At 35.8% G+C, this 27,872-nt stretch overlaps 1 protein-coding gene and 1 long non-coding RNA gene across 2 annotated transcripts in view; both read left to right on the top strand.

Annotated features, from left to right (window-relative positions):
* The window catches only part of LOC131523041 (uncharacterized), a 37,605-nt gene extending 24,305 nt beyond the window's left edge, over positions 1-13,300 (top strand). The window contains exon 5 of the long non-coding RNA XR_009266696.1: positions 13,042-13,300. This is a non-coding gene — a long non-coding RNA (uncharacterized LOC131523041). The remainder of the gene's footprint in view (positions 1-13,041) is intronic.
* Positions 13,301-13,498: 198 nt separating this feature from the next.
* The window catches only part of ank3a (ankyrin 3a), an 86,922-nt gene continuing 72,548 nt past the window's right edge, over positions 13,499-27,872 (top strand). The window contains 1 exon segment of the mRNA XM_058749032.1: positions 13,499-14,249. Within this exon segment, the coding sequence (XP_058605015.1) occupies positions 14,133-14,249 (117 nt within the window). The 5' untranslated portion in view covers positions 13,499-14,132.

Raw genomic sequence — 27,872 nt, 5'->3', positions numbered from 1 at the left:
ATGCAAACATCAGATACTCTCAGTGGCTTTAGAAACATGGAATGTGTTAAGCGGGAATGTTTCTTATACAGTTATTCTTATTTGAGAATGAATGAGGAAAAATGTGTGTTTGTGAGTGTGATTGTGGGTGTGTAGTGTGATATACTTCATTTATATTTACTATGATGGTGTGAATGTGTAAATGAAACACCATTGGAGACTACAGATACTCATAACAGCTACATTGTGCATACCTAAGTGTACAGATTATGTGAAACAGTGTGGCAGAGGCTTTCAGCCAAGACAGGAAAATCTGAGCCTTTGGAAGTGAAAAATGTGACACTTAATGTTTTTACTACATTTTTTTGTGACTTTTATGCACTGTTGCAGTTATTGGGTATGACATCTTAAAAATATATAATGTTAACAATTCAAAAATATTGTTCATTTGTCTCTAACAGTCTTCATAATTAGATACGAAATGAACAAAATGTAGAAGCAGAACATAATGAATTCAAAATGTGATGGAGGCGAAAGGTCTAATGAGATTAATAAGAGAACCGGAGCAGAAAAAAGACAAAATGATGTTGTTTGAAGATGTAGATGTGATTGAAGGGTTTCTGCTGAGCGTGTGTTTAGAGGGCTCTATTTCAGAAACATCACCAGAGAGATCTGCCTACATTTGCCTGTTCCTCCCTCTCTCTGTTTCTCTCCCTCTTCCATTGGCTGTATTCCAGCGCTCAGAAGCGCAGTTCAGAAATGCACCTGAGACCAGCGATCACCCTCACAAAGAGAGCGGAAGTTCAAGAGAAAGAAATGGCAGTGCTAATGGTGTATTATGTTGGACTAAATGAGGAACTCCCACATGACTGAAGAGAGTTATATAAACACTGCTTGTGTATGGGATTGTGTGTATTCACACACACATATGCACATATTTCCTTTTGCTCTCTTAAAGTAGTGTTCGGTATTACTGTATGGCTGTGCAGTGTGCAGACAGAACTGGAGTTAGAAGTACAGTAATGTCAACTGTGAAGTGCACCGGAAATCTGACAACTTGTATTGAAGTTTGTTGGTGTTTTTGTGAACTTTATAGTTGGTTTCCCAACATTTGAATGTTTAACATGTTTGAAATGTTGGTGTTTGTTACTTACAAGTGAACACTTTCTTTATTCTACAGAATCAGGTAGAATCAATAATGAATTCTGCATCTTTAATTGGATTTTGTTCGTGCAATGGTGCCAAAAGCTTATTACAGGGACAGTCTGCTTGTAGCAATTTAGGGTTAAATGACCTACTCAAGGGCGCAATGGTGATGGCTAATGCGGATTGAACCAACAACCTTACATTTACTATCACTGAACCTTAGCCTCGACACCACACTATGCATTTTCTTGAAGGATACACAATATATTGGTACCCCTTTAGTTATGTTCAAATTTTAGAGGTCTTCTGATTCACTTTGGTCAATATTGGATATATAGTTGCACATTTACATTTTTTACATTTAGATTTGATCTAATATCATCAAACACTCACTTACAGTTACTATTTAAAAACAGATTAAAATATTAAATTGAATATTTAGCAAATCTCAAAATTAATATCCACTTTTCATACTGTACATTATAATGTTGTGATGCATAAATTCACTTGTAGCACTCGTAAATAGATTTTTAATGATTTTTTATTGATTTTAAATAGATTTTTATTCTTTAACTTGTATATACAAATTATATAGAATTTTAATATTGTATCTTTATTGTTAAACGAGAAAAGAATTCTCTTAAAATGTAAATCCTTTAGAGGGGAAATAAAAATTTCTGCAAAAACTGCAAAAATAATGATTGTTTTCAAACAAGTTTCAAATACTTAATCTTCATCATTTGTTAGAAAAATAAGCAGTCCCACCCCATTTAGGACCAAAAGAAACATATAATTTTTAAATTTGATTCTCCTCCACTTCTCTTTCTCTGATGAACTATAGAAAATTCAGATCACAACTTTTGTGGCTCTCTCTTTTTTTCCTCCCATCTTTTGCAGACATATTGACATCCTTTCCTATATGACTATCTGTCTAATCCAGCAATCACACACTCAGTGTACGATCTCCTTTACACACACACAAATGAGATATTGAATTTTGGTTAAGAATATGGCAAAAACATCAGATTATGTCCTCCCACGTTTACTTCATGAGCTGAACGGAAGTCAGATCAGGTTTGGCCTTGAGCTTTGATAGAGACTTACTTGAGATCAGTGATTATAGGCTAAATGAATGCACAGAGAGAAAGATTGGTTATTAATCTGCAATTAATCATCAAAGGCTTATGTCAGAATCACCAAATGAAGCATAGCTTTTCATAAGGGATTATCAGGCCTGTGTGAGAGTGTATGGATGGAGCAGAGACCTTGAAGCAGAAATGAGAACTGATGAAGAATTGCAGTGATGGGAAGTAGCAGTAGATTTGCTCTGATGAGTGAGCATGTGTCTGCGTGTACCAGCACTTAATCTGGTTAATAACCGGCCTTTGCCTTCTGGTAATACTGTGGTTCAGACCTGGATGATCTGTCCTTTCTGGGGATGTCAACAAAAAACAGTGTTCATAAATCAGTTTACTTCCATAATATGATGTATTTTAGAGTGAAATAGGAAAAATAAATAAAAATAAATATATATATGTATATGTATATATATATATATATATATATATATATATATACACTGTATATATATAGGTTGGACTTTGGATTTTTCTCTAGAAGTGATTGTATTGTATTGTGAAAAGTATCTAGGGGATCTAGTATCTAGTATCTAGACTTCAATCAGCCAAGTAAAGACTGCGTTCAGCAGCATCTGTGAAAAGATGCAGTATTTTTTTATTAAAAATTCCATATTTCTATTCAGAATTTCATATTTTTATACAGTTATAGTTATCTATAAAAAAATTTTTTACATACATGTATATACATCCATTAGATAGATAGATAAGAAGATGACGTCTGCCAAAAAGTCAAGCTGTTAATGTGCATACTTGGCAATAATTTAGATTTTTCATTGACTGTTTATGCTGAAAGCAGTTCAATCTCTTGAGACCAGCAATTTGCTTATCGATAATCACCATATTGCATCATACTATCTTGTCGCTCACAGTCTGTTGCTCATGTTGTCACCTCAAACCACAGACTCACGTTAAAAATGAATGACTTTTGGTACCTTTGTCGCTGACAATCACTGTCACTGTGAACTACATTAATATTCATAGATCAAGCCACCGCAAGGCTCTCGATTCCTTCTTTTTTGACAGTGCTATCTGACCCCAAGAACAGCCGTCCCAGAAATACACACTCATGCACACACACACACACACACAGATGTGCAAACTCGCATAGCTCACTCTAGGCTTTAGATTCATCTTCTTGGCAGGTGGAAGGAACGGGATGCTTTGAAGTCTGGCTGCACGCAAACACGAAGACGCACAGACACAGGCGCTGAAACAAGCAGTCTGTCACACATGGATAGATGGCAGCACACTGGCAGCCATATTACAGGATTAGAAATGTGTGTGAGACGGGAATAAAAGGGCAAGTGTGTGAAGTGGGGACAGTCGTGACCTGTTTTTAAGTGCATAGCCTGGGTGTGTGTTTGCGTCTAGATGATCTTGAGATGTCTGGGTAGTATAATGTTGTTGCATAAGGTCAAAATGGAGTGAGAAAGAGGGTCGGTAAGTGCATGGTGATCTATGCTTTAAAGCTGTTAATGAGTGTGTGAAATGTGCTTAGCTTATGGGAGGAGGGTGTGTATGTGTTGTGCTCTTTTCTCAGAGTGAGGGTGTTTTTCATGGTGCTCTATTTGTGTCGCCATTGGTTACTCTCCTGTGTCCGTTGCCTTGACGACCCCGGGGCGGGGTTTCAGACTGAATATCAGCAGTCGCCCCTCTCCTTTGCTCTTTCTCTTCCCTGTCTCTTTCTCTCATATATGAACATACTCACATGCAAATTAAATCCTGAATTTAGCAACAAGAATACTGATGAAATGATTTGTACGCATGCATGTGTTTACGTCCACTCGTATCACCCACATTAATGTGTGATACTATATATATATATATATATATCATATAAATCATTATATATATATGTATGTGTATATATATATATATATATATATATATATATATTTAAAGTCTCTCTCTCTCTCTCTATATATATACAGTATATCATATAAATCATATATATGTATAGAGAGAGAGAGAGAGAGACAGACATATATGTCATTATTTTTCTGATAAAACAGTTTTTTATTAATCAATAAGCAAACTTGCATTTTTCATATACATAAGAGAAACATGCCAGCACAATGTTGCTTGCCACTGTTCTAGTTTTAGTTGCTAAATTTTGAATTCTGGTAGACATAACTAATATCTAATAAAGCAAACAAATTTAACAAAATTCATTTTTTTCCCTAAGTTGCCATGAAACAGAAATTCTTCTTCCTATTTACTATTTTCTAATTGCATGATTTTTATTTTATTGTAAAAAAAAATCATCCATGCATATGTTTAATTTTTGTAATTTTAACGATTTAGGTTTTATTTATTTATTTATTTTTGACCCTTTTATTAAAATGTCATAAATTGGTCTTCCAATGAAGTGACAGACTTCACTTTGGTGATGGTCTCCAGTGTCCAGTCATTTTGTCTGCTTAAAGGAATAGTTCACCCAAAATCTGTTTTTGGTCCCCATTGACTTTCATAGTAGGGAAAGAAATACTATGGAAGTCAATGGGGAGCATCAACTGCTTGATTACCAGAATTCTTCAAAATATCTTCTTTTATGTTCAAGAAAGAAACTCATAGAGGTTTGGAACGACATGAGGGTGAGTAAATGATGGCTAAATGATCAATTTTGGGTGAACTATCCCTTTAAACCCCACCCCTTTCTTACATTCATCAGCAGGCTCGTATTCAGATCTTCGTATTCAGATATTCGATAATCTGTTTCATTCTGATGTACATCATAATATGGAGGAAAATATCTGTTGCTATACTTCTGTTTAATCATGAATTTTACGCTGTTATTTTTTTGACCACAAATACTAAATGCTATTTTATTGGTTTTGTAGAGTTTAGGAAACAGTGACACTTTCACTTTTGATTTGCTTTGCCATGTTGGGTAATCAACATATAAATATCTTAATATGTGTTCCAAAGATGAATGAAGGTCTTACGGGTTTGGAACGACATGAGAGTAATTAATGACAGAATTTTCATTTTTTGGTGAACTATCCCTTTAACCATTCAACAGTATTGCTGAATCTCTAATTTTCCTGCCTTGATATATTTCTACAGGTAGATCTGCATGTACTTTTGTGTCTCTGCGCTGAGTACAGCAAGTGAAATTAATCCTCTGATCTCTTAAACTGATTAGCGATTAGCACGCTAACAGTGTCTGATCTCGCTCTGATTGCTGTTAGCGCGTATGCTAACTCAGGCTCCAGCTGTCAGTGAGTCACTGCCAGTGTGCTTAATTAAGCAAACTAGATTGATCTGTGACACAGCAGAACACAAGATGACAGGATGGTAAGTCTGACTCACGAACTTGTTTAGCTATTCTCATAATTACAGCCTGGAGATATATTTGTGTGTGTGTGTGTGTGTGTGTGTGTGTGTGTGTGTGTGTGCGCATGTGCATGCAAGTGTGTCCATTGAAATGTTTTTGAGGATGAGTGGCCATCATAATAAAATTTAAAGTTGGGACCATTAGGAAACATCAAAGTGATGTTCCAAGAAATAAAACCCATTATTAGCTAGACAAGGAAATACAAAAGTACTCATTTGAAGCTTGGAAATTACAAAGAATTAAAAGCTAGGAAACAAAGGAACAGTCAGGTATATTGTCACACTTTTTGTAAATTTGCACTGTAAATGTTTGCACTGTCTGTTTTTAAGATTATGCATCTTTATTATACAACAGTTTTGAGTTGCGTAACCTGTTGGTGGTGTTCATATTTTGGAATTCAGAATAAAAGTGACATATTTAATTATGAACTTTTAAGTAACTTTTAAGAAATACAAAATTTTTACGACTTCATGCATATAGAGTTTTAAAAGTTCATATATATATATTGGTATGTAAATAAGATGGATAGATAGACATGAATGGTAAATGGCAAATTAAACTACATTTGCTGTGACATTAAGCAAATTTTAAAGCAAATTTATTTTAAGTTAAGAATTTTTAATAAATACAATTTAATTTGCATATTACTTTGATTTTTGTGCGCTTTTCAATATTTGTTTGTCTTCTAAAAGAAACAATCAGTATTAATTATAAGAGTTTTGTAAATGAAAGACATTTGTACCCATGAAAAATTTTACAAACAGCTTAAGCTTTAGTTCTGAGAGCTTATTTGGGACTTGTGGGACATCAAATCCAACTTGTGGCTTGCCACAGGAAGGAGGACTAACTGGTTTTCATATATTTGTAATCCATCCTCCCTGATCATATCTGTGTGTGAAGTGTCTGAATTCAGAACATTGGCTGTAAACATTAACTGCCTGAGGAGTATCACTGTCACGTAGTCGTCTTTGAAGTGGTGAACGTGATTGACAGCGCTAAGCTTAGTGTGTGTGTGTAATGTAATACTGGTTCAGTCCCCAAATGACATATAGAACATTAGTTACAAGTGACCTTACTCAAAACCTACTGAACATACACATATACATGTGCATACAATAAACTGGAGCAGAGGTTATATGTCAAACTACTCCTAAAGTTTTTGAAGTTTGTTTATAAAGCTTAGTCTGTGAAATAGCACCCGTGTAAGTGTGTGGATCAAGGCTGTGAAATTGACAGCTTAGAGAAACTCCTGTGCTAGCACAAGCAAGCAGATGGCATACAGACCCACTGATGGGCACACACATATGGTCACACACAAAGATATGTCACATGCACACACACACACATAGAAAAACTGCAGAATTGCATTCACAAATTCATTCTTTTTATTTACTATATACGGCATATATTTAGATTCAACATACTAAGACTGGAGCTGGGTTGCATAATATTTTGATTGTCATCAGCAACACAACTAAATTCTGAATTTTATGTCATGTGAGTACCTCAAGCTTTTGCATTTCCTCCCTTTCTGGTTCTTTCCACAGACACTAACCCCTCTGAGTTCATCATTATGCACTGAAATAACCAGCTCCACTGGAGCGTAAAATCATTCCTTTTTCCTCCCCCATTTTTCTTTTTGCTAACAATTGTGGAAACTTTTCTCTTTCCACTTCTTGAGATTTTTCATCGGGATGGTTGGGGTGGAAAATTTAATCACAATCACTTTTACATGCCCAGCTGAGGTTGTATATAGTGAAGTAAAAGGTGAAAAAAATAAAATAAAAAAAGATTAGGAATAAATATGCTAATCATTTTAATCTGTTTTTGTCTATGGGTCATCCTCATTTATATGAAAATATGTTTTTCATGTTGTAAACATAGTTTGGTAGGACCCTCGAGCATAGCTTTTGAAAGTTTTGAAATAAATAGTTTTGTTTAGCAAGGATGCCGTTCTTTTAAACTTTCTATTCATCAAAGAATCCTGTAAAAATCATATCATATATCATGGTTTTCACAAAAGTATTAAGTGGCACACCTGATTTCAACCTTTATGATAATAAGAAATGTTTCTTGAGCACCAAATCAGCATATTAGAATGATTACTGGAAGATCATTCGACACTTAAGACTGGAGTAATGGCTGGTGAAAATTCAGATTTGCCAACACAGGAATAAATGACATATTCAAATGTTTTAAAATAGAGAACAGTTATATTTAATTCACAATATTACTGTTGTGAACATAAGAGACTTATTTCAAAGACATTAAAAAACTATTTTCAACCTCAAACTTTTGAATGGTAGTGTAAATATGGTTGTCCCAAACTTTGCAGTGTTTACATAGACAATCCTGTCACTTTGACCTTAAGGTTAGAAAAAAGCACCATTAACATTTGAAAGCATTTGAGTGGCATCACTATGGTGACACAAGTGTTTTGATTTTCAACTGTGACACTGAAAGCCAGCCATTTGCAAGAATTACAGGGTCCACTTTGCGATCGATCTGTTCCTCTTTATGTTGCGTAAGTGTTTTTCAGGGATCAGATTTATTTATACAGCTAACTTGAGCTAAAAGATGGATGCCATGGGCATGGTGACATTTACACAAGAGAGGATGGATTTAACTCAGCCCTCTGTATCTTTACTGTGATTACTTATGGATGTCTCCACATATGGCAAGAAGGCTCTCACTGTCTTTTATGGAGTCACATATAAATGCTATTTAGAAATTTGAGCATTTTAATTGTGAGGCCATGAAGTAGTAACAGTGACACATTTACCTTGTGTAACTCACTCTGTCCCCTTGTGGTGAAGTAAGGTAATGCATTCCATTTGAAACATCAATGTGTGTGTGTGTGTGTGCGCGTGCCAGTAAAGTGGGATAACTAGGTTACCATACAGAGCCAGAGAGTTAATGTCACCTATCATCTCTCCAGAGAGGAGAGGAAGCAATAGAGTGTGACCTGGATTCATTATAGAGAGAGAATCCTATAAAGAGAAAGAGGGGGAAAATACATGACATCTCACAGGAGACACAGATTTCATGAATTTATGGATCTATATTTGAAGTGGCCGTCAATTCACATGAAATTTTATGAAACCAAAAATAATATAAAGTCAGTATTTCAACAGGGGTTCCCTGACTGTCCTGCAGAGTTTAGCTCCAACCCTAATAAAGGACATATATGAACCAGCTAGTCATGGTCTTTAGGACTACTAGAAACTTCCAGGCAGGTGTTTTGGAGCTAGTTGGAGCTACACCCTGCAGGACAGTGGCCCTCCAGGAGTTTGACGTTACACATTAGCACCAGTTGACCATTCACCTTTGACTGGATGGGACCTTAATTATAAAAGCTTGTCCTAGCAGGATTTCAGATGATTGTCTGTGGGCTTTAAACAAATGCTGTGATTGGCTGGTATTGCTTTTGACTGCCTACAGCAACACACAATTTTTCCTTTTGTCATTTAGAGTAATCAGAGTATATTTATTTTTATTTTGTTCTATATTCAGACTCAGAGTAAGTCTCTACTCTTTTTCGTTTTTACTTTGCGTTAGTTTGTCTTTCAAACCATTAGAGGGCAGTAGAGCACCATTTTAAGTACTAGGATCAGGAGCATAATGTGAATATTGCAGTATGCGCAGCAGCTCAGGGAACTGACTTGCATGCATATATGTATATATTATTGTTGTTCTCAGTGTTCAGATCTCAGTTTGAATCTCTCTGGGATTTTTAAATGTCCTTACACTGACACTGCTTCATTGTGTCTAAATGTGGATTGATTGATTGCCACTGAAATCACAGCAGCCAGGACAAAATTTTATAGGAGGGCCATCTTTTCTCTGGGCCTAGTAAATGGGAAATGCCATAAAGGACACAAATTTTTCGCAAATGCCAGCCAGATGACACAATGTCCAGGATAACGTTCCCGGATGTCCCCGTTGACAGTGGCCCTAAGCCAGGGTTCAAAATGAACATTTTGGCAAGTAAATTTGGCTTTGGCAAGTTTCTGACCATTTCCTGGTGGGTTTTTTTTTTTTTAATTGCATGGTCTATGTCCATAGCTCTTTAGTAGTGACTGTCCTCAGCTGTATAGACAGGGAAAAATAGTTACACTAATAAATGAAAAAAAAATTATTTACACTACCGTTTAAATGTGTGTTTAAATTGATTTCTTTTTAAAATAAATTAATAATTTTATTCATCAAGGATGCATTCAATTAACCAAAAGTGATAGTAGACATATTTACATTATTGCAAAAGATTTTTGGAGCTTTTGGAGCTGGAAAATCCTGAAAAAATGAATTAACACAACTGAATTATCATATTAGAATGATTTCTAATTGATAATGTGACACTGAAGACTGGAGTAATGGTTGCTAAAAATTAATCTTTGCCATCACAGAAATAATTTACATTTTAAAATATATTTAAGTAGGAGACAGTTATTTTAAATTGTAATAATATGTCACATAACATTGCTGTTTTTAATGTATTTCTGTTTGCATCCTTGGTGAACATAAGTAACTTCTTTCAAAAACATTGAAAAGTCTTACTGACCCTAACTTGGATAGTAGTGCATGTTCTATATATATAATCAGAATACACATCTGTGCTTGGATGGCCATCAATGGAGAAAACTGCTAACCCTTGATTTCAGCAACACAACATGCGCCTCATTCCTCTTCATAATCTGACAATATTGTACTAAAGAACGTTTCATGGGAGTTTCATTACAGTATGTCTGCACTCTGATTAATCAGCACTTCCACACATATATTGAAATTGATTTCAATATTTTGTGGAAATAGTTTTTTTAGACGGCCGTTGTTTTGTCTGGTCTGATGTGTTCAGCTTGATTATCTGATCTGACTGCTCCGGTTGTTTTGACTATTATCTCTGGTCAGTTTGAATTGACGGCTGGACTGGTCACTGTTGGTGGAGATGGAGGGTGTGTTTCTGCATGTGCATGAATGGAGAGGTCACTGGGTGCAACAACTCAGCACAGATGCGTCATGGGTAATTCCCCAAGGTGTGATGTGGTGGAAATGGTCTCTTTGGTGATACAGGTGAGCTGGGAATGTGCACGTTGTCCTGAGGGAGGAAGGAAACCGTGACTACATGAGCACAAGCTCTCCCCTAGTGTGCCAATGAATTATGAATCAGCTTTTCAGGAATCGTTTGGACTCTGATCTGCTGTGATCAGCTCTTATGGTCTAGTAGTGCTGGCATCTGTACAACCAATCATTTGGTAATTCTCATAGTTTTGATGAATGGTTAGGTGGGATTTCGAAGAGTAGGGGTAAAAAAGGTTGCTGGGTTGTGTGTGTGTTTTTAACGTACTGCTTTTGTTTTTATACAGTGTTCCCAGACAGAGGTAGTATATGTGTTTGGCTGTTTGCCCAGTCTGATGGGTAAATGGACCCTTTTGAGCTGTATTTGTGGCAGTAACAGTGGATCCAGAGCAAAGGGAACTGGGCCAGGCTGAAAGTGAGCCAAAACAGACCACTCTCTTGTCTTCAGAAACATTTTTTGTTATTCTGGTTGAAAGTCTCCTCACATCCCGATAGCAATCATTAAGTTAAGTGGTCTAAATGTATTTATATGTATTTATATATTCTGTGGAAGGCGTAGGACCAAGAAATGTTCGTCCAATCAAAACGCTCGGTCCGAGCGTTTTAATTGTCTTTCCTACCTGCCTGTGAACGTATGTATTTGCATACCTCTGCGCACCCTGTTTGCGCAGACAGAAACGTCATCAGCGCATTCACGCACACTGTGCGGACAGAGCGAGAATGGCAGGCAAACATCAACAACCCGATCTTCCTTCCTGGTATTGTAGTACTTTTACTAACTGTGCTATAAAGCTTTCTCACCGGTGAATGACACATGATGTAGCCCAGCACGGTTCCCAGTTCCAGTCCTCGCGCCCCTGCTCTGCATATTTTGCATGTCTTGCTTAGTTAACAAACTCGGTTCAGATAACCAGCTCGTTAGAAGTGAGCTCCGTGCATGACCTGTGTTCCGATTGACATGCTCCCTACACAGTGTTCATTGCTCTCTACTCCCTGAGCAGGGAAATCCGTTGAAGTTTATTTCACTTCGGAACATTCATTCACGGATTTGCGCTGCGCAGCGTCTTCACACACAGACAAAACTTACTAGAGAAGTGTGAAATAATATACCTCTGTAAATGAATACTATTTAAATTAACGTCTCGCACACTTTAATGCCCTTTGTATGGAACATATACGCTCGCTTCGAACTGGAATCATGGCGAGGACTGGGATTGTGAGCCGCTGATGTAGCCTATTGTAGTAATGTTGTCTCTGGTGGTCTGTGAGTTTATGTGCGTTCAGGGGGTGTGGCTTTGGACGGCGATTGCAGGGAGGGCGGGACATTCGCTTTCAGTGATCTCAGGCTAAAGTTAGCATTTTCCAAGATCTCCTACTGCACCTTTAAGAAAATGTAGGGAAGTATTATAGACAAAGAGTTTGTTTTTACACCAAGCTTTTTCATCTGATGCCGTTTTCCAAAAATATACATAGATCCAAATTAGTACAAATCACAAAATTAAGATGATCATCACAAAAATAGTATAAATGAAGTACTATTTTTCCAAAAAATACCACTTTTAATGAACAGAAAGTTTTATATAAGATTAATGTAATTTTTATAAATAAAATCATATAGCATATATGTAATATTATTAATGTGTATGTGCTATTTGACATTTAATTTATTTGTGTACAGGCATCATGTTCTTTTGTGAATTTGTATAATAATAATAATAATAATAATAATAATAATATGTGCAAGTCCCTAATAGTATATATTAAATAGAATATATTATATATATGTGTGTATTTTATTTAGATTTAAATTAATTGTGGAGAACATCATCATCTTTTTGTGAAATATCTTTGTAAAACCGCTGTAAATAATAGTCTGTACACAAATAATATAAATCACTTTCCATTTATAGAAACCAGTTGTTTCTATTAAATAGAAAGTGATTTAATCTTAAATCTTTGGAAAGACCTAATAAATAATATATTAATTTACAGCTTGTTTTTTTTTTCTGAACAATTCATACCAGCTAAATATGATTCATGAGCTGCAGCGTGTGAAGACCAGTATTAGATATAAATGATTAAAGGGTCAGTATAACCTAAAACAAAAACTCATCATTTATTCACCATCATGTCATTTCAAACCTGTATGAGTTTCATCTGTGGAACACAAAAAGGAGAAGTTAGGTAGAGTGTTCACGCTCCTCTTTTCCATGTATTTTTAAAATATAATATTGTACATTGAGCTTGCTTATATTTCATTCAAAAGAGCAATGTGACCTTTCTGCCTGACATCTCCTTTGTTGTTCCATGGAAGAAAGAAAGTCGCTCAGGTTTTACATTAAGTACAGAGGTTTTTTCTTACAGGCAGTGACTGAGACAGTCTCAGAGTTGCCGAGGACCCTGCTGCACTCAGGTGGCTGATACGCAGGAGAAACCAACATGGCTGCCGTCACTCCATACTCCATAATGTCAATGACATCAGAAAGAAGCCGAGAGCTGTTGCGTGTAGAACCACGATCATTTTTCTCTCCTGTTCATTCATCTCTCATGTTCCCCTATGGGAAACACGTTGGGCTTTATGGCCACGTTGATTTTTGTTGTCCTTAAACATGAATTCACCCCAAATCCCCCAAAACATGATCTAAATATAATGATATATTAAATATTGTGTTCATATCTAAGTTTGTATGCCCTCAAATATGCATAAATATACCACCTCCTCTATTTAGAGTGGGTCAGCTGGTAGCATAATGGGATTGGAGTAGGAATCGTACCCTCCCTCACATCAAATTATGTGTGTGTGTACGTGTGTGTGTGAATGAGAGATCGCACATGCATGAGCTAAATTGTGCGACACCCCTCCCCTACAACCACCATGCGCACACACGCACACACACACACACATACATACATGGTGCTAGTGGGGGGCTACACATATGCGCATATATTCACACTCACACAAATGCTGGTTGTCGCGACACATACACGGTTCAGGTAGGACTGTTTGGGGACGGCTGAGGAGAGAACGTGGTTTCCGTAGTAACCCCCAGCTGCCCTCCTCCACCCCTCTCCCTCTTTCTTTCTCTCCTTCAGTCGTTCACTTGTGCCTGGTGAAGATGGTGTCACCATCCATCTCTCTTTCTCTCTCCCACCTTCTTTCTCTGTATCTTCTTCTCTCTGGATATGGTTCCTTGAGCAGCCAATGACAAAGGCTGGAGGAGAGCAAACGGAGTAGATGATTTTTTTTTTCTTTTTCTTTTCTGGACGGAATCCCTCTCTTCCACTCTTTCTGGTGGAATCTTTTGGAATCTTTTAAGGAATTGGAATTCTTGTTGCATATTCTGGACATTTGTCTGAGTGTGTTTGTGTGAGTGTGTGTGTGTGTGTGTGTGTGTGTGTGTGTGTGCGTGTGTGTGTGTGTGTGGTTGCTGTGGGGACGTGGCTGATGCTTGATAATGGCTCATGCGGCGTCTCAGATTAAGAAGAATAAAGATGTGGATGTTAACGCACTGGAGGATGAAAAGGAAAGGAAAAAGAAGAGCAGGAAGCACTCAAAGGAACAAAAGAAAAAGGTACATGTGCACACATACATGTTATTAGTGGGAGAGTGATTGGGTTTGTGGGACGGCAACATCTCGCCTGTTACTGCTAGTGAGTTCAGCGCGCGCGTGTGTGTGTGTGTTAAATCTGTGCTGCAGTGCCAAGGTTACACTTTACATTTACCGCTCGGCATCCTTCTCACATTATCACACACATACGTCCCATAAACAACCAGCCATGATGTGTGTCTCATGTTATGTGTTCAGGTTAAAAATGAGAGCAACACACTGCAGCATGTTCTGAGAGATTTTACTGTCCTCTGAAACGTGTGTGCATGTGCGCGTAGACACTTGTGTATTATACATCACATACTGATTTATTGATGTTTGTTCTGTACAGAGTGATGGAATGAAGCATGCGGATGTTAGCCGTGCTAACCGTCTATCATTTCATATCATAGAGACACACATACACACAGCCTATATCCACCACACCCAGACAGATCTTCTTCAACGCTACCTCTGCGGTTCCTATTTGTTCTTATGTTGCTGCTGTGATATTTTAAACCGGAGTGTGTTATGTGATGTGGTTTAAGACGTGAAGGATCCCCGTGGAAGTGATGACTGGCTGGTTGGCTGGCTGCCTCCAGCCTCTCATAACATGTGTCTTATCTGTGATCAACACACTGAGCTATGATCACGTCTGTTGACCTTTGCTGTTTTATTATGTGTGTGTGTGAGAGTGTGACACAGAGAGTTCACCCACTGCTAATGTACTATAATTTGTCATGCCAATAAAACACAAAAATACAAAAAATGGTTGAGTGAAAAAAAAATTGACATTCAACAATATTGTTTTACTTTATTAGAAATATTTTTAAGTTTATTATATTTTATAGAAGTACTGGAATTTTTTATTAAGTATTTATTGTATTTTATTTTATGTTATCATTTTCATTATAGTTACTGACGCATTATTATATCTATTTCTTTTTTCTTTTCTTTCAGTTTTCTTTTCTATTATTTTTTATTATTTTATAAATTTGTATTTTATTTAGGGTTGTTATTTTTTTGTTTATTTATTTATTATTTTCTTTCAGTCTTTTTGTATTAATACTTTGGAAAACATTTAATCAAATGCTTTGAATCCAAAATGAGAAAGATAGTTTTATGGATATGTATGGATTGCAATACATCATGGTACAGGAAAAAAGGAATTTTAACATATTTTCTTGAAATAAGAATATAAGAGGAGAAAGTGAGATGACATGAAATTATGAGAGAAAGCTCTCAAAAATCTCATAATAGGTCTCTTTATACCTCTGAATGACAAACAGAGAGACATCATAAAGATGGAGGTTATAATCTGTGCTGCACTCTTGTATGGAGGAGGTAATTGCCTTGACATTGTGGGACAGAGACACACACACACACACACACACACTCACCTACCCACCAGTACATCACATGCATCTAATAGGAGAGCAATTAGGAAGTCTCATTTGCCAAAGAGAGAGTTTGCTTTATGTAGGGTTCTGGGTTGGTCATTTTGTCTGGGTTTCCCATCAGAGTATCCCAGTACTTCTGCCACAAAACATTCCATGGTAATACCTTTTTGGACACTTTTTGGTAATACCCCAAATTGGGGACCAGTTGAGGAATTGGTTATTGAAATCCCCATTAATCAAGCTTTAACTTTAAAATTCAGGAATACATGTCTCTTTTGATGTCTATGGTCGATGCGACCCTGGTAATACCATGGTATTTGAATATGGTATCATTTTAGTACAATGGTATATATCAAAATGGTTCACTTTTGTCCTCATGCAATGGGATCCTTCAGTGTTTATTTCAGTGTTTGGCTCCTCTGAATTTTCTTGGTTTAGTTTGCTCTACAGATCTCATGGTTTTAAAGCAATGTCACACAATGTAGTTTTCTGCATCCCAGGTTACGCTGAGGGTTGCTGTGGGAACGGGGAACCATCTGTTGTGTTTTGGGAGTCAGGCCGTCTGAGTGTCACTGTCCTGATCTCAGATCAGTCCCAGGGGTGTTGTTGTGATTTAATAAAAGGCCTCATCTTTAAGGGGCAAAGTAGGTGTCCATTTCACGAGGAGCTATAATCGCTAATTTTTGTACATACATTGATTGTTTGTTTGTTTTTTTACTACAAAAAAAAAGAAAAAGAAAATCTGTTACACTTAAGAGAGAGTCAGGAACATAAAATAATCACTGAATTATGAAGCTGTGTTATTGTGGTCTTAGAACTTCATCCTCCTCTTTCACAGCTGGTATAATGTCTATATCTTTTATTGCACAAATGGACTGAGCAAAGAAGAGAGTAAAAGAACAGAGAGGTAGAGGCAGAGAGACCAGCTGATTGCCATTGGCAGAGGTCATGTGAAGGTTAGCTGGCTTCACTTTTGTGCCCCAGGACAGTGTATCTTGCTACAGAGCATGGAGAAGTGAAGATACTGGATCCTCCAGGACATTTCAATCAACTCGCTGACTATTTGTTCATATTCTCAGTTGTGTTTGAGCAGATGAGAAAAATCCAGAGATGATGTATCTCATTTAGATATTGGGGAAAGATTTTTTGTTCTGTGAAAGATTAACAAATATATGGATTGCTATTTCCTTTAAAACATGTTATAGTATAGTCTCATATATAATACTGTTTTAACATTGTGAGTCGTAGTTAAAACCAAAACATGCAGTGGAGCAAAAATGTGTGGTCAAATTTAACATTTTAAATAATATGTTTAATGCAATAATTTTAATAAATATTTTAATAGTTTTATTTTTCATCTTTCTAACTTTCTAGAGATGGCTGGATATTATGAGATTTCTCACAATTATTTTATACCTTAAACAAATCTGAAAAGTATTATATTGTAAATATATTAGGGCTGCACAATATATCGCATGCAATATATCGTGCAGCCCTAAAATATATCATAAATGTGTGAAAACTATAGTAAAATAATGCAAAATATAGTTCATTTTCTTTTTTTTTTTAAATTCACATTTTCAAAACATATGTTTTGTATATGTATTTATTTTATTAACAGCTATTTATTTCATGGATTTTCTCATGAATGGAACAGCCTGGGTTTTCTAATAGTGAACAGTACAAATAATTTTAAAAATATAGTTAATTTTAATTTTGATTTACGTTTTGTTTAAGATTATCAAAACAATTTCTCTCTCTTTGTTCCTCTGCCTTTGGATAAAAGTGTAAATGCATAAATGTAAAATCTTTTTTTTTCATAACTGTTATTTTCATAACTGTTAACTGGATTTTCTCATAGTACCTTCAACAGACTGGGCTTTCTAATGGTGCATAACTATAATTTTACAGTGTTTGTGCACTGGGCAGTGAGAGGTCAGAGAGTTAAATGCTTTTTTGGGGGGTTTGTCCCTGGTGAGCACTCGTGCACCTTGGAGCCCCTGTAGCAGAATTCACAGTCGCACATGCACGTAGCCTATGTGATGAATGAGCTTCGCTCCACACCATTAATGAGAGAAGCCGTGTAATAGTGTGTCTTTCTCTATTGCTCACACGCACAAACATGAAGAAGGAATGATGTGGGGGAGGGGAAGGGGGTGATGGAGAGAATGAGAGAGAGACACACATCGAGGGGGAGATGAAGAGGGTGATTTTGTTGGAGAGGTGGAGAATGGCCCATTATCCATCTATTCAGATGCTTTGTTCTATATGTATGTGATCATCAGTTATGGGATTGATCATCTCAGTCTTTCTTTCCTTTTTTCTCTGTCTTGCTTTGTAACCATATTTGCTTGCCTGCACAAGCAAATTTGTGTTCTGCATCCGTGGCAGTTGCAAGATTGTTTTTCATTCATTCAAAGCAGAAGCACATCAGCAAGTAACTGCATTGGTGATTGTAATTGATTAATAGATGATTCCAGGATTTTTGTCTATTATTCAGTGATACATGAGTAGCAGATGTTTAAGGTGTCCGTGGTAGGAGAGAACAGGTGTAAACAAGTGTATTTATGGTAATAATTGTCTGTGCGCGTGTGTGTGTGTGTGTGTGTGTGTGTGTATGCGGATCAGGTTTTGCTTACATCCTGCACCGAACATCTCCACAAGCATATAGTAAAAACTGAAGTCCCATTGAGGAAAATGACCTTTATGAAACACAAATATATGTGAATATACTGGGAAATATAATGCAATATATGAAATAATACATTTTCATATAGGGGAAACTATTTTTTTTAGTATACTGCCTGAACCATGTATGGCTATATGTTGATACATATAAATATACATATAGCAATATTTATACAAAAAACTGCTCTACATTTTTACATGTAATGTCTTTATTGAAACACTTAATTATTTCATTCACTTTCTTTGCATAAGGGTGCAGAGAGATTTGTGTGGAGATTTGGGGGATAAATGTCAACAGAAAGCTATGTCCTAATGGGTTTTTATGAAACTTATAGCTCTTTAATTTATTTTTAAAGCTGTAAACAAATATCTTTTACATTTTTAGCATTTGACATTTCTTTGAGTGTGTGTATCGGATGTCTGTTAAAGGTTGATACGTGCTTGAGGCTCCATATAGAGCTTCAGTTCCCTGCTGAGAACACGGTGTGTCAGAGGATAGATCACACACTCATGCACAACCATACCTCCTCACCTACAGCCATACTTCTACAAGAGTCAAGTGTAAAATGAGAATTGCACTGTGTTGATGTTGAATTATTGAATCATACACCTCCTCAGTGTCACAGAATCACAGCTACTGTAATAGCAGGCGGTAGACATGCTTTATATGTATACAGTACATCTATGTTAATGAGTGAGGAGTGCGTGGAAGCTTGATTGTGAATTTCTGTGTTTGTTTGGTCTTTGGTTATGTCCAATTTGCAAACAAATCATTCTTTTTTTAAGATTCAGACAGTTGAACCGATTCTCAAAGCATGTGTCACTTTTCTTAAAACTGTGAGGTCGGTGACAGTTTGGAATCATAATTGTAATTTGATACACACTACAGCTTATACTTTTAGTAATTAATTTTTTTACTTTTATTAAGCAAAGACACATTCATCAAAAGTGACTTTTACATTATTATTTCAAATAAAAGCTGTTCGTTTGAACTTTCAATTCTTCAAAGAATCCTGAAAAAATTAATCACATTCCACAAAAATATTAAGTAGCACAACTGCTTGTTGAGCCCCAAATTCTTAGAATTATTTCTGAAGGATCATGTGACACTGAAGACTGGAGTAATGGCTGCTGACAATTCAGCTTTGCCATCACAGGAATAAATTACATTTCAACATAAATTAAAATAAAAACTTTCAATTCTAATAATATTACACAATTTTGTCAATATTTTTGATCAAATTAATGGTAGCCTTTTGAATGCTATTGTGATTTTATTTAAACTGTGCTTAAAAATGATTAAAATAATGTACACATGAGACAAGACTTCAGTAATATCAGTAGTCTAGAAAGTTGTTACATATTTCTTTCTTTCTTTCTTCTATACTTAAAGGGATAGTTCACCCAAAAATGAAAATTTGTTGTTTATTACCCCCAGGGCATCCAAGATGTAGGTGACTTTGTTTCTTCAGTAGAACACAAACAAAGATTTTTAACTCAAACCGTTGCAGTCTGTCAGTCCTATAATGCAAGTCAATGGGCACACAATCTTTGAGAGTAAAAAAAACATGCACAGACAAATCCAAATTAAACCCTGCAGCTCGTGATGATACATTGATGTCCTAAGACACGAAACGATCGGTTTGTGCGAGAAACTGAAGAGTATTTTTATAATTTTTTACCTCTAATACACCACTATGTCCAACTGCCCTGAGCGCGTGCACGGCATCTAGTGCGTGACGTCTGTATGTGCTTTGGTGTAGTTTACGCAATTTGAAAAGTCAACACTCCTGGATGAGTTCGCGCGAGCAAACGTAATCTTTTAGGATTAAGTCGGTTTGAACAATCAGGATAAGTGAAAGTAATTACCATTTTGATTAGCCGTCATACCCTCAATCTCTGTGCACTGTGTAAACAATGAGTGACGTATACGCGCGACAGATCGCTTCCGGCGCTTGCGTAAACTGATAAAAATGATAAAAATACTGTTCAGTTTCTCGCACAAACCGATCGTTTCGTGTCTTAGGACATCAATGTATCATCACGAGCTGCAGGGTTTAATTTGGATTTGTCTGTGCATGTTTTTTTTACTCCCAAAGATTGTGTGTCCATTGACTTGCATTATATGACTGACAGACTGCAACGGTTTGAGTTAAAAATCTTTGTTTGTGTTCTACTGAAGAAACAAAGTCACTTACATCTTGGATGCCCTGGGGGTAAGCAGATAAACAACAAATTTTCATTTTTTCATCAACTATCCTTTTAATGTCTATTTCACTGTCTGTTTTTTTGACCTATTATCCAGGAAATTCCCACATTTTCATTTTTTTAATAATATCCAACTATTAATTATCATGTCAAGTTCAATATAGGTCATATTAAGGGTGTATGACATGAAGGTGTGTGCAAGTGTGTGTTTTCTTGGAACGTGTGTGTGTGTGTCGCCCTTCTCACAGTATATTATTGCTTCTGCTTAGTCAGCAGCACCGTGAAAGTCTCGCTGTGTGTGTGTGTGTGTGTGTGTGTCTTTGAATAGTCCATGACACCACTTGTTTGTAAATGAGTTCACTGCTAACCTTGGAAATAAGTCTCTTATGCACACCAAGGCTGCATTTATTTGATCAAAAATATGAAATATTACAATTTAAAATGACTTTGTTTTAATATATTTTAAAATGTAATTTATTCCTGTTCAGCAGTCATTACTTTAGTCTTCAATGTCACATGATCCTAATATGATGATTTGACGCTCAAGAAACATTGCTTATTATGATCAGTGTTGAAGACAGCTGTACTGCTTATATAAACTGTAATACTTTTTTTTCAGGATTCTTTGATGAATAGAAAATCCCACTGATCCAAACCATTTGAATTTTAGTCTGTGTAAATTGGCCTAAATGTTTTTTATAAGAACTATTAGATTCATAGTTGCTCTATAGTCTTATTATGAACAGTTTATAGTTTATCGGTCTTTTTTATCAGTCAAGTTTGTAGTGAAGCTCTGCTATTCAGGAATCTGTTGATCAAATAATGACAAAGTGTTTCTATATATTTCTGTCCGTTTTATTATGTTTGTTCTTTCTGCACTGTAATTCTTTTTAGATCACATTTACTTCTGTCCTGTAAATGCCAGTCAAAGGTACTCTGTCTGATAATGGTCTATTACCCAGCAGCTCTCTATTGATCTTGTTCAGAGTGTTGTTGTATCTCTGGTACATTCTCAGGGTAGCAGCCAGACTGTCTGCCCTTATAAAACTCCTTTACTGTAAACTCAACAGAGATGTGTGCATTTGTGTATGTAGCTTTGAAAGGCTGCAATATAATGTCTGTTTAAAGTTTTATGGTGTGCTGGCAGGTCCTCATAGCTTTAAGTTGTGTGATATTACACTGTAAAAAAAAAAAGTTGAGCCAACTTAAAATTTTAAGGCAACAAACTTCAGCAGATTTTTGAGTTTTCTCAACTTGTTGTTTTACATTTATACAACAAAAATTTGAGAATCTCCCACAAAAACAAGTTGAGCAAACTCAAAAATCTGCTGAAGCTGGTAAAAAATGTTTTTTTAAGTTCGCTCAACTTTTTTTTTTTTTTACAGTGTACTTGGAATGACAATATTGTATAATAGGTTCTGGTTAGATTTGAAATTAAACAGTTTAATTGTTTTTATGAATTATATTATATTATATTAATAATCTGTATCATCTCTTGCAGTAATTTTGATTTGTCCCTCAATTCTTTAACACAAAGGAAATAGATTCATATTTTACAGATCAACCGTTAGCTTAAAGATTAAAGTTGATGACTGATGCAATATCTTGGTTCGTGGTCTACAAACAGCATGTGTGTACATTTGAGATATTTTGAGGTGTGTATAATGTGTGTGTGTTTGGGGGGTGTTTGAGGGCACAGGGGGGAGTAATACAGGCAGATGGCCTTTCCCTCCTCTCTCATCTGCTACAGTCTGAGTGCCAGATAATATCTCACACACACATTTAAACGGAAGAGCATGTGACAGTCATTCATCGAGCATGTGCACTGATTTGATCCTGTATTCTGCATTGGAATATGTTACAAACCAAGCTTATCTTTACAAGGCATGAGACAGTCTATAAACTGTATCTCAAGGTTTTTAGGGATTTTCGTCATAGCGTTTGGCACACAAACATACTCTGACTCTGCCGAAGCTTTCGTACTAGTTTTATCATTTTTTTGGTAGAGTTGGGGCAGTAATTCAGATTTTTACCCACTCTGGCCCTACCACAAAAAAATTATAGATTTATGTATGTATGTACAGTATGTACTATCGTACAAAATCATTCAAAAAAGATTTTAAAATGTTTTTAGAATAAGTCTCTCATGCTCACCAAGACTGCAATTTGATTAAAAATACATATTTGATTAAAAATGCAGTAATATTGTTAATATTATAGAATTATACAAATATCACACAATATAAAATATTTTTTTCTGATTTAATTGTATTGAGCAGCTAATATGCTGATTTGTTGCTTAAGAAACTTATTAATTATTATTATCAATGTTCAAAACGATTGTGTTGAATATTTTCGTGGAAACCATGATACATTTTTTCAAGATTTTTTGATGAATAGAAAGTTACAAAAATGTATTTAATAAATTTTGTCATTTGCATTATCAATTCAATGTGTGCTTGGATGGAGAGCATATTAATTTTTTATAAAAAATAAAAAAATCTTTCTGATCCTGCAAAAAGCTAAAAGTTATTAAACAATGCAAAAAAAAAAAAAAACTTAAAAGAAGCAGTGAGCAGCCACCTACAGCTAAATGATCCAGCACCTGATCATTTCTTCTGTTTGTTTGTAAATGCAGTACTCCCCGTGGAACTGGCTCTTATTTAAAAATCAATATTACAGTAAGCATTAAATCATGGCTATTGAATGCTGTACAGTGTTTTTGGACATTTTTTTCCGACCCTTTGGACTGTTTGTTGTTATCCTCTCTCAGCAGACTTGTATCATACAGGACAGTGATTAACTTAAACATGATGCAGAAATTTCACATGGCTCTCTTTCACTCTCTCATTCTCACTTGTCTCCTACATCTCTTCCTGTCTCACTAATTCACAAATTATTAAACACACAATCATTATATTATGGCCATGATCTTGTCATTATTTAGTTCCTTTATTACCTAATTAATCTAGATTTACAGCATTTGTATGATACCTTAAGATACTTGTAAGCCTGAAGAGCTCTTTTACCTCCAGATGACTTGTGGTTTTGCTGTTCACTCAGACTCTCTCTTTTCTCTCTAATCTAATGATGGAGTTGGGATTATCCTTCTCACCTGATTTTAAATTCTCAGTGAAATTATAATCCAGGAATCCAGCTAATCTCAGTCCCGCAGCTGGACGAAGATTGTGCTGAAAATGACAGTCTGTATGTATTTTTAAGGTATCATCTGTATACCATACAATTAAACCAATTATAATTAATTCCAGATGAAGTATGAATGAAGTATCTACAGAAACATGGTAGTATGTTATTAGTAAACATAATAGTATGTTATTAATTATAGTCATGATTGTGTTATGAATATCCATTGAGTAAGAAAATATAGGCTATTTTAGACAATCTCCTAAACAAAATTACAACTTGTAAGATTTAAATATGTGCATGTGTACAATATCGTATCCAACATCTGCAGATCCTCTGCACCTGGGTGCTGAGGCCACACACATTTCAGAAAATTAGTTTGAATTTTTTTTTCACACTGTGTGTGTCAGATGTGGTTTTATGGAGGATGGTGTGGGTCTGTAATGATAAATGCCTTGTAGAAGCATGATTCTGGGTCACACGCTGCTGTTCTGCCCCCAGAGACCCACAGACACACACACTCACAAGTTCATGCATGCCGGCACACATTAACTGCTGCCCCTCAGAGAGAACATGAGAGAGTTTAAAGTGCTTCCAGCTGCCTGAACTCACATCAACTATTCACAACATCTTTGATCGACTCTTTAATTGACTGTTGATCTGTTGATTGGCTGATTGTAGACTTTGTAAATCATTTAATTAATACTATAACTACAACCCGAATTCCGGAAATGTTGGGACGTAAATTTAAATTTGAATAAAATGAAAACTTAAAAACGTCCAAATCACATGAGCCAAAATTTTATTCACAATAGAACATAGAGAACATAACAAATGTTTAAATGGAGAAATTTTACACTTTTATCCACTAAATGAGCTCATTTCAAATTTGATGCCTGCTACAGGTCTCAAAAAAGTTGGCACAGGGGCTACAAAGGTCTGAAAAAGCAAGAAATTTTCAGACAAGATTCAGCTGGGAAAACATCTAGCAACTAATTAAGTTAATTGACATCAGGTCTGTAACATGATTAGCTGTAAAAGGGATGTCTTAGAGAGGCAGAGTCTCTCAGAAGTAAAGATGAGCAGAGGCTCTCCAATCTGTGAAAGAGTGCGTAAAAAGATTGTGGAATACTTTAAAAGCAACGTTTCTCAACGTCAAATTGCAAAGGCTTTGCAAATCTCATTATCTACAGTGCATAGCATCATCAAAAGATCCAAAGAAACTGGAGAAATCTCTGTGCGTAAGGGACAAGGCTGAAGACCTTTGTTGGATGCCCGTGGTCTTCGGGCCCTCAGACGACACTGCATCACTCATCGGCATGATTCTGTCATTGACATTACTAAATGGGCCCTGGAATACTTCCAGAAACCACTGTCGGTAAACACAATCCGCCGTGCCATCTGCAGATGCCAACTAAAGCTCTATCATGCAAAAAGAAAGCCATATGTGAACATGGTCCAGAAGCGCCGTCGTGTCCTGTGGGCCAAGGCTCATTTAAAATGGACTGTTTCAAAGTGGAAAAGTGTACTATGGTCAGACAAGTCCAAATTTGACATTCTTGTTGGAAATTACGGACGCTGTGTCCTCCAGGCTAAAGAGCAGGGAGACCTTCCAGCATCTCTGATGATATGGGTGCTGTGCATAAGTGCATACAGAATGGGCAGCTTGTATGCTTTGGAAGGTACTATGAATGCTGAAAGGTATAAAGGTTTTAGAGCAACATATGCTCCCCTCCAGACGATGTCTATTTCAGGGAAGGCTTTGTGTATTTCAGCAGGACAATGCAAAACCACATACTGCAGCTATTACAATAGCATGGCTATAGTAGAAGAGTCCGGGTGCTGAATTGGCCTGCCTGCAGTCCAGATCTTTCACCTAGAGAACATTTGGCGCATCATTAAACGAAAAATACGTCAAAGACAACCACAAACTCTTCAGCAGCTGGAAACCTATATCAGGCAAGAATGGGACCAAATTCACCAAAGCTCCAGAAACTCATAACCTCGATGCCCAGACACCTTCAAACTGTTTTGAAAAGAAGAGGAGCAGGCATCAAATTTGAAATGAGCTCATTTGAAATTATAAACATTTATGTGAATAAAATATTGGCTCTTGTGATTTTAAATGCTTTTACGTTTCATTTTATTCAAATTTAAAAAATGTCCCAACATTTCCGGAATTCGGGTTGTACTACTACTACTACTACTACTACTGCTGCTACTACTACTGCTAATTCTTCTTCTTCTTCTTCTTCTTCTTATTTTTATTATTAATGTTGTTGTTATTTAATTAATAATAAAAATAACAATTCTTATTAATGTTATTATTTTTATTATTTAAAATATCCATTCATATTATTATTATTATTATTAGTAGTAGTAGTAGTCCTAGACTTTTAAATAATTTAATTGTTAATAATAATAATAATTATTAAATATATATATAATACATATTAATATTAAATATTAATATTAATTATTAATTATTAATTAGTAGTAATTGTAGGATTGTTGTAAATTGACTAAGTGCAGGATGTAATAATAATAATAATGCTTATTATTATTATTATTATTATACATTTACATAATTTGTGCATAGGCAGGCTTAAAGTCAACCTGAAATGTCATTTGCAACCTATTTTATTTCTGTAATATGAAATAATTGTGAGTGAAATTTAAAATAAAAAAAAATGTAGAGGCAGACTTGATTGGTTGTTCTTAAGTTTGATTAAAAATTACAAGTACTTTTTTAAATAACTTGTGCTGCTCAAGTGTTCATAATATGACCAGTAACGTACATCAGCAAAGTAATTAGAGTCAGTTTTGATGTCATGTTGACTTTTGCCATTTTGCCATTTTTCCATTTCTTATGTAACAAAAAAGGAGAGTGTATGGATGTTTTTGTTGATCTGTTTCTGTTAGGTTGACAGTAGTATTGAATCTCTCCACTAGGGCCCAGTGTGAGTCTGGATATCAGGCATATTCTGATGATGTCATGATTTCGGAGGTTTCTTTGCAGTCACTCTGTGTTTGTAGCGCTGTTCACCTGATTTCCTCTGTGTCTGTCATAGACCTTACATGTTAGAAGACTGTTGCCGACGGGCATTGAATTTCACCTTTTCAGCAAACACAGTGAATGCACACAAACACAACATCATCACAAATAACAGACATACATCCAGGCACAGTACTGACAACCTGTCAAATCCAAACTAAGCAAAAATGCAAAATTAAATACTGCTACATCCCGAATCTGTGTTGGTATTTCGTCATGCAGGAGCAGAGCTCATTTGTCCTTCTAGAATGTAAAATTCTGCCCTATTTTTGAAAGCCTGGAAATCCTTCAGTGCCCATGGGTTTAAAGTAGGTGTAGCCCTTGTGAACACCTCTGTGTGTCTGACTGTATTTGAGAGAGAGAGAATGATGGCTCTCGTACACTCTCCGTGATTGGCTGATGAGGTGGAGGTCATTGAGGGAAACCATCACCACGGTTACCGAACATCTTGAGCTTCTTCAGATCACATTCTCTCTCTCCTCCTCCTCTGTTGCCATAGCAACGCCACCATCCCAGAACGAAGAGACCTGTGATGCACCCCAAAGCATCATGGGATGCCTCTCTGCATAATCAAAGTGAGTGTGTGTGTGTGTGAATGCCTGTATGTTCAATTTCATCTCTATATTTCTACATCTGTGTTTTAGAGAGCTTACCATGAAACAGGATCAATAGCATACATTAATAATTTTAGGAAAATAGTGTTGCAGATGTGATGTGTATTAGGAAATAGGTCTAAACAATATTTTAGGGGTTTAAAGAAGAAGCTCTTTGGTAAATCACAAAGCTTTTCAAAAACATGTCCAGATCATTTCACACACAAAATAAAAAAGATCAAAAAACTATTTTTCCATTACATGATACATGTTTTTATTACTATTAAGATTTTTAGTTCAGATTATTGATCTATTTTAAATGTTCATAACTGTAATGCTAAAACTTTTTATTATATATTACATTATGAATGACTCTATCATTGTATGGTGCGTTTTTTTATGTTTTTGAAAGAAGTCTATTGTTCTCAACAAATCTGCATTTATTTGATTAATTTACAGTAAAAACAGTAATATTTTTGAAATATTGTAAATGTAAATTTATTCCTGTGATGGCAAAACT

Source organism: Onychostoma macrolepis, chromosome 17 (genome assembly GCF_012432095.1).
Source record: "Onychostoma macrolepis isolate SWU-2019 chromosome 17, ASM1243209v1, whole genome shotgun sequence".
Classification (NCBI taxonomy): domain Eukaryota; kingdom Metazoa; phylum Chordata; class Actinopteri; order Cypriniformes; family Cyprinidae; genus Onychostoma; species Onychostoma macrolepis.
The sequence above is the reverse complement of the archived record's forward strand: the minus strand, read 5'-3'. Positions and strand labels throughout refer to the sequence as shown.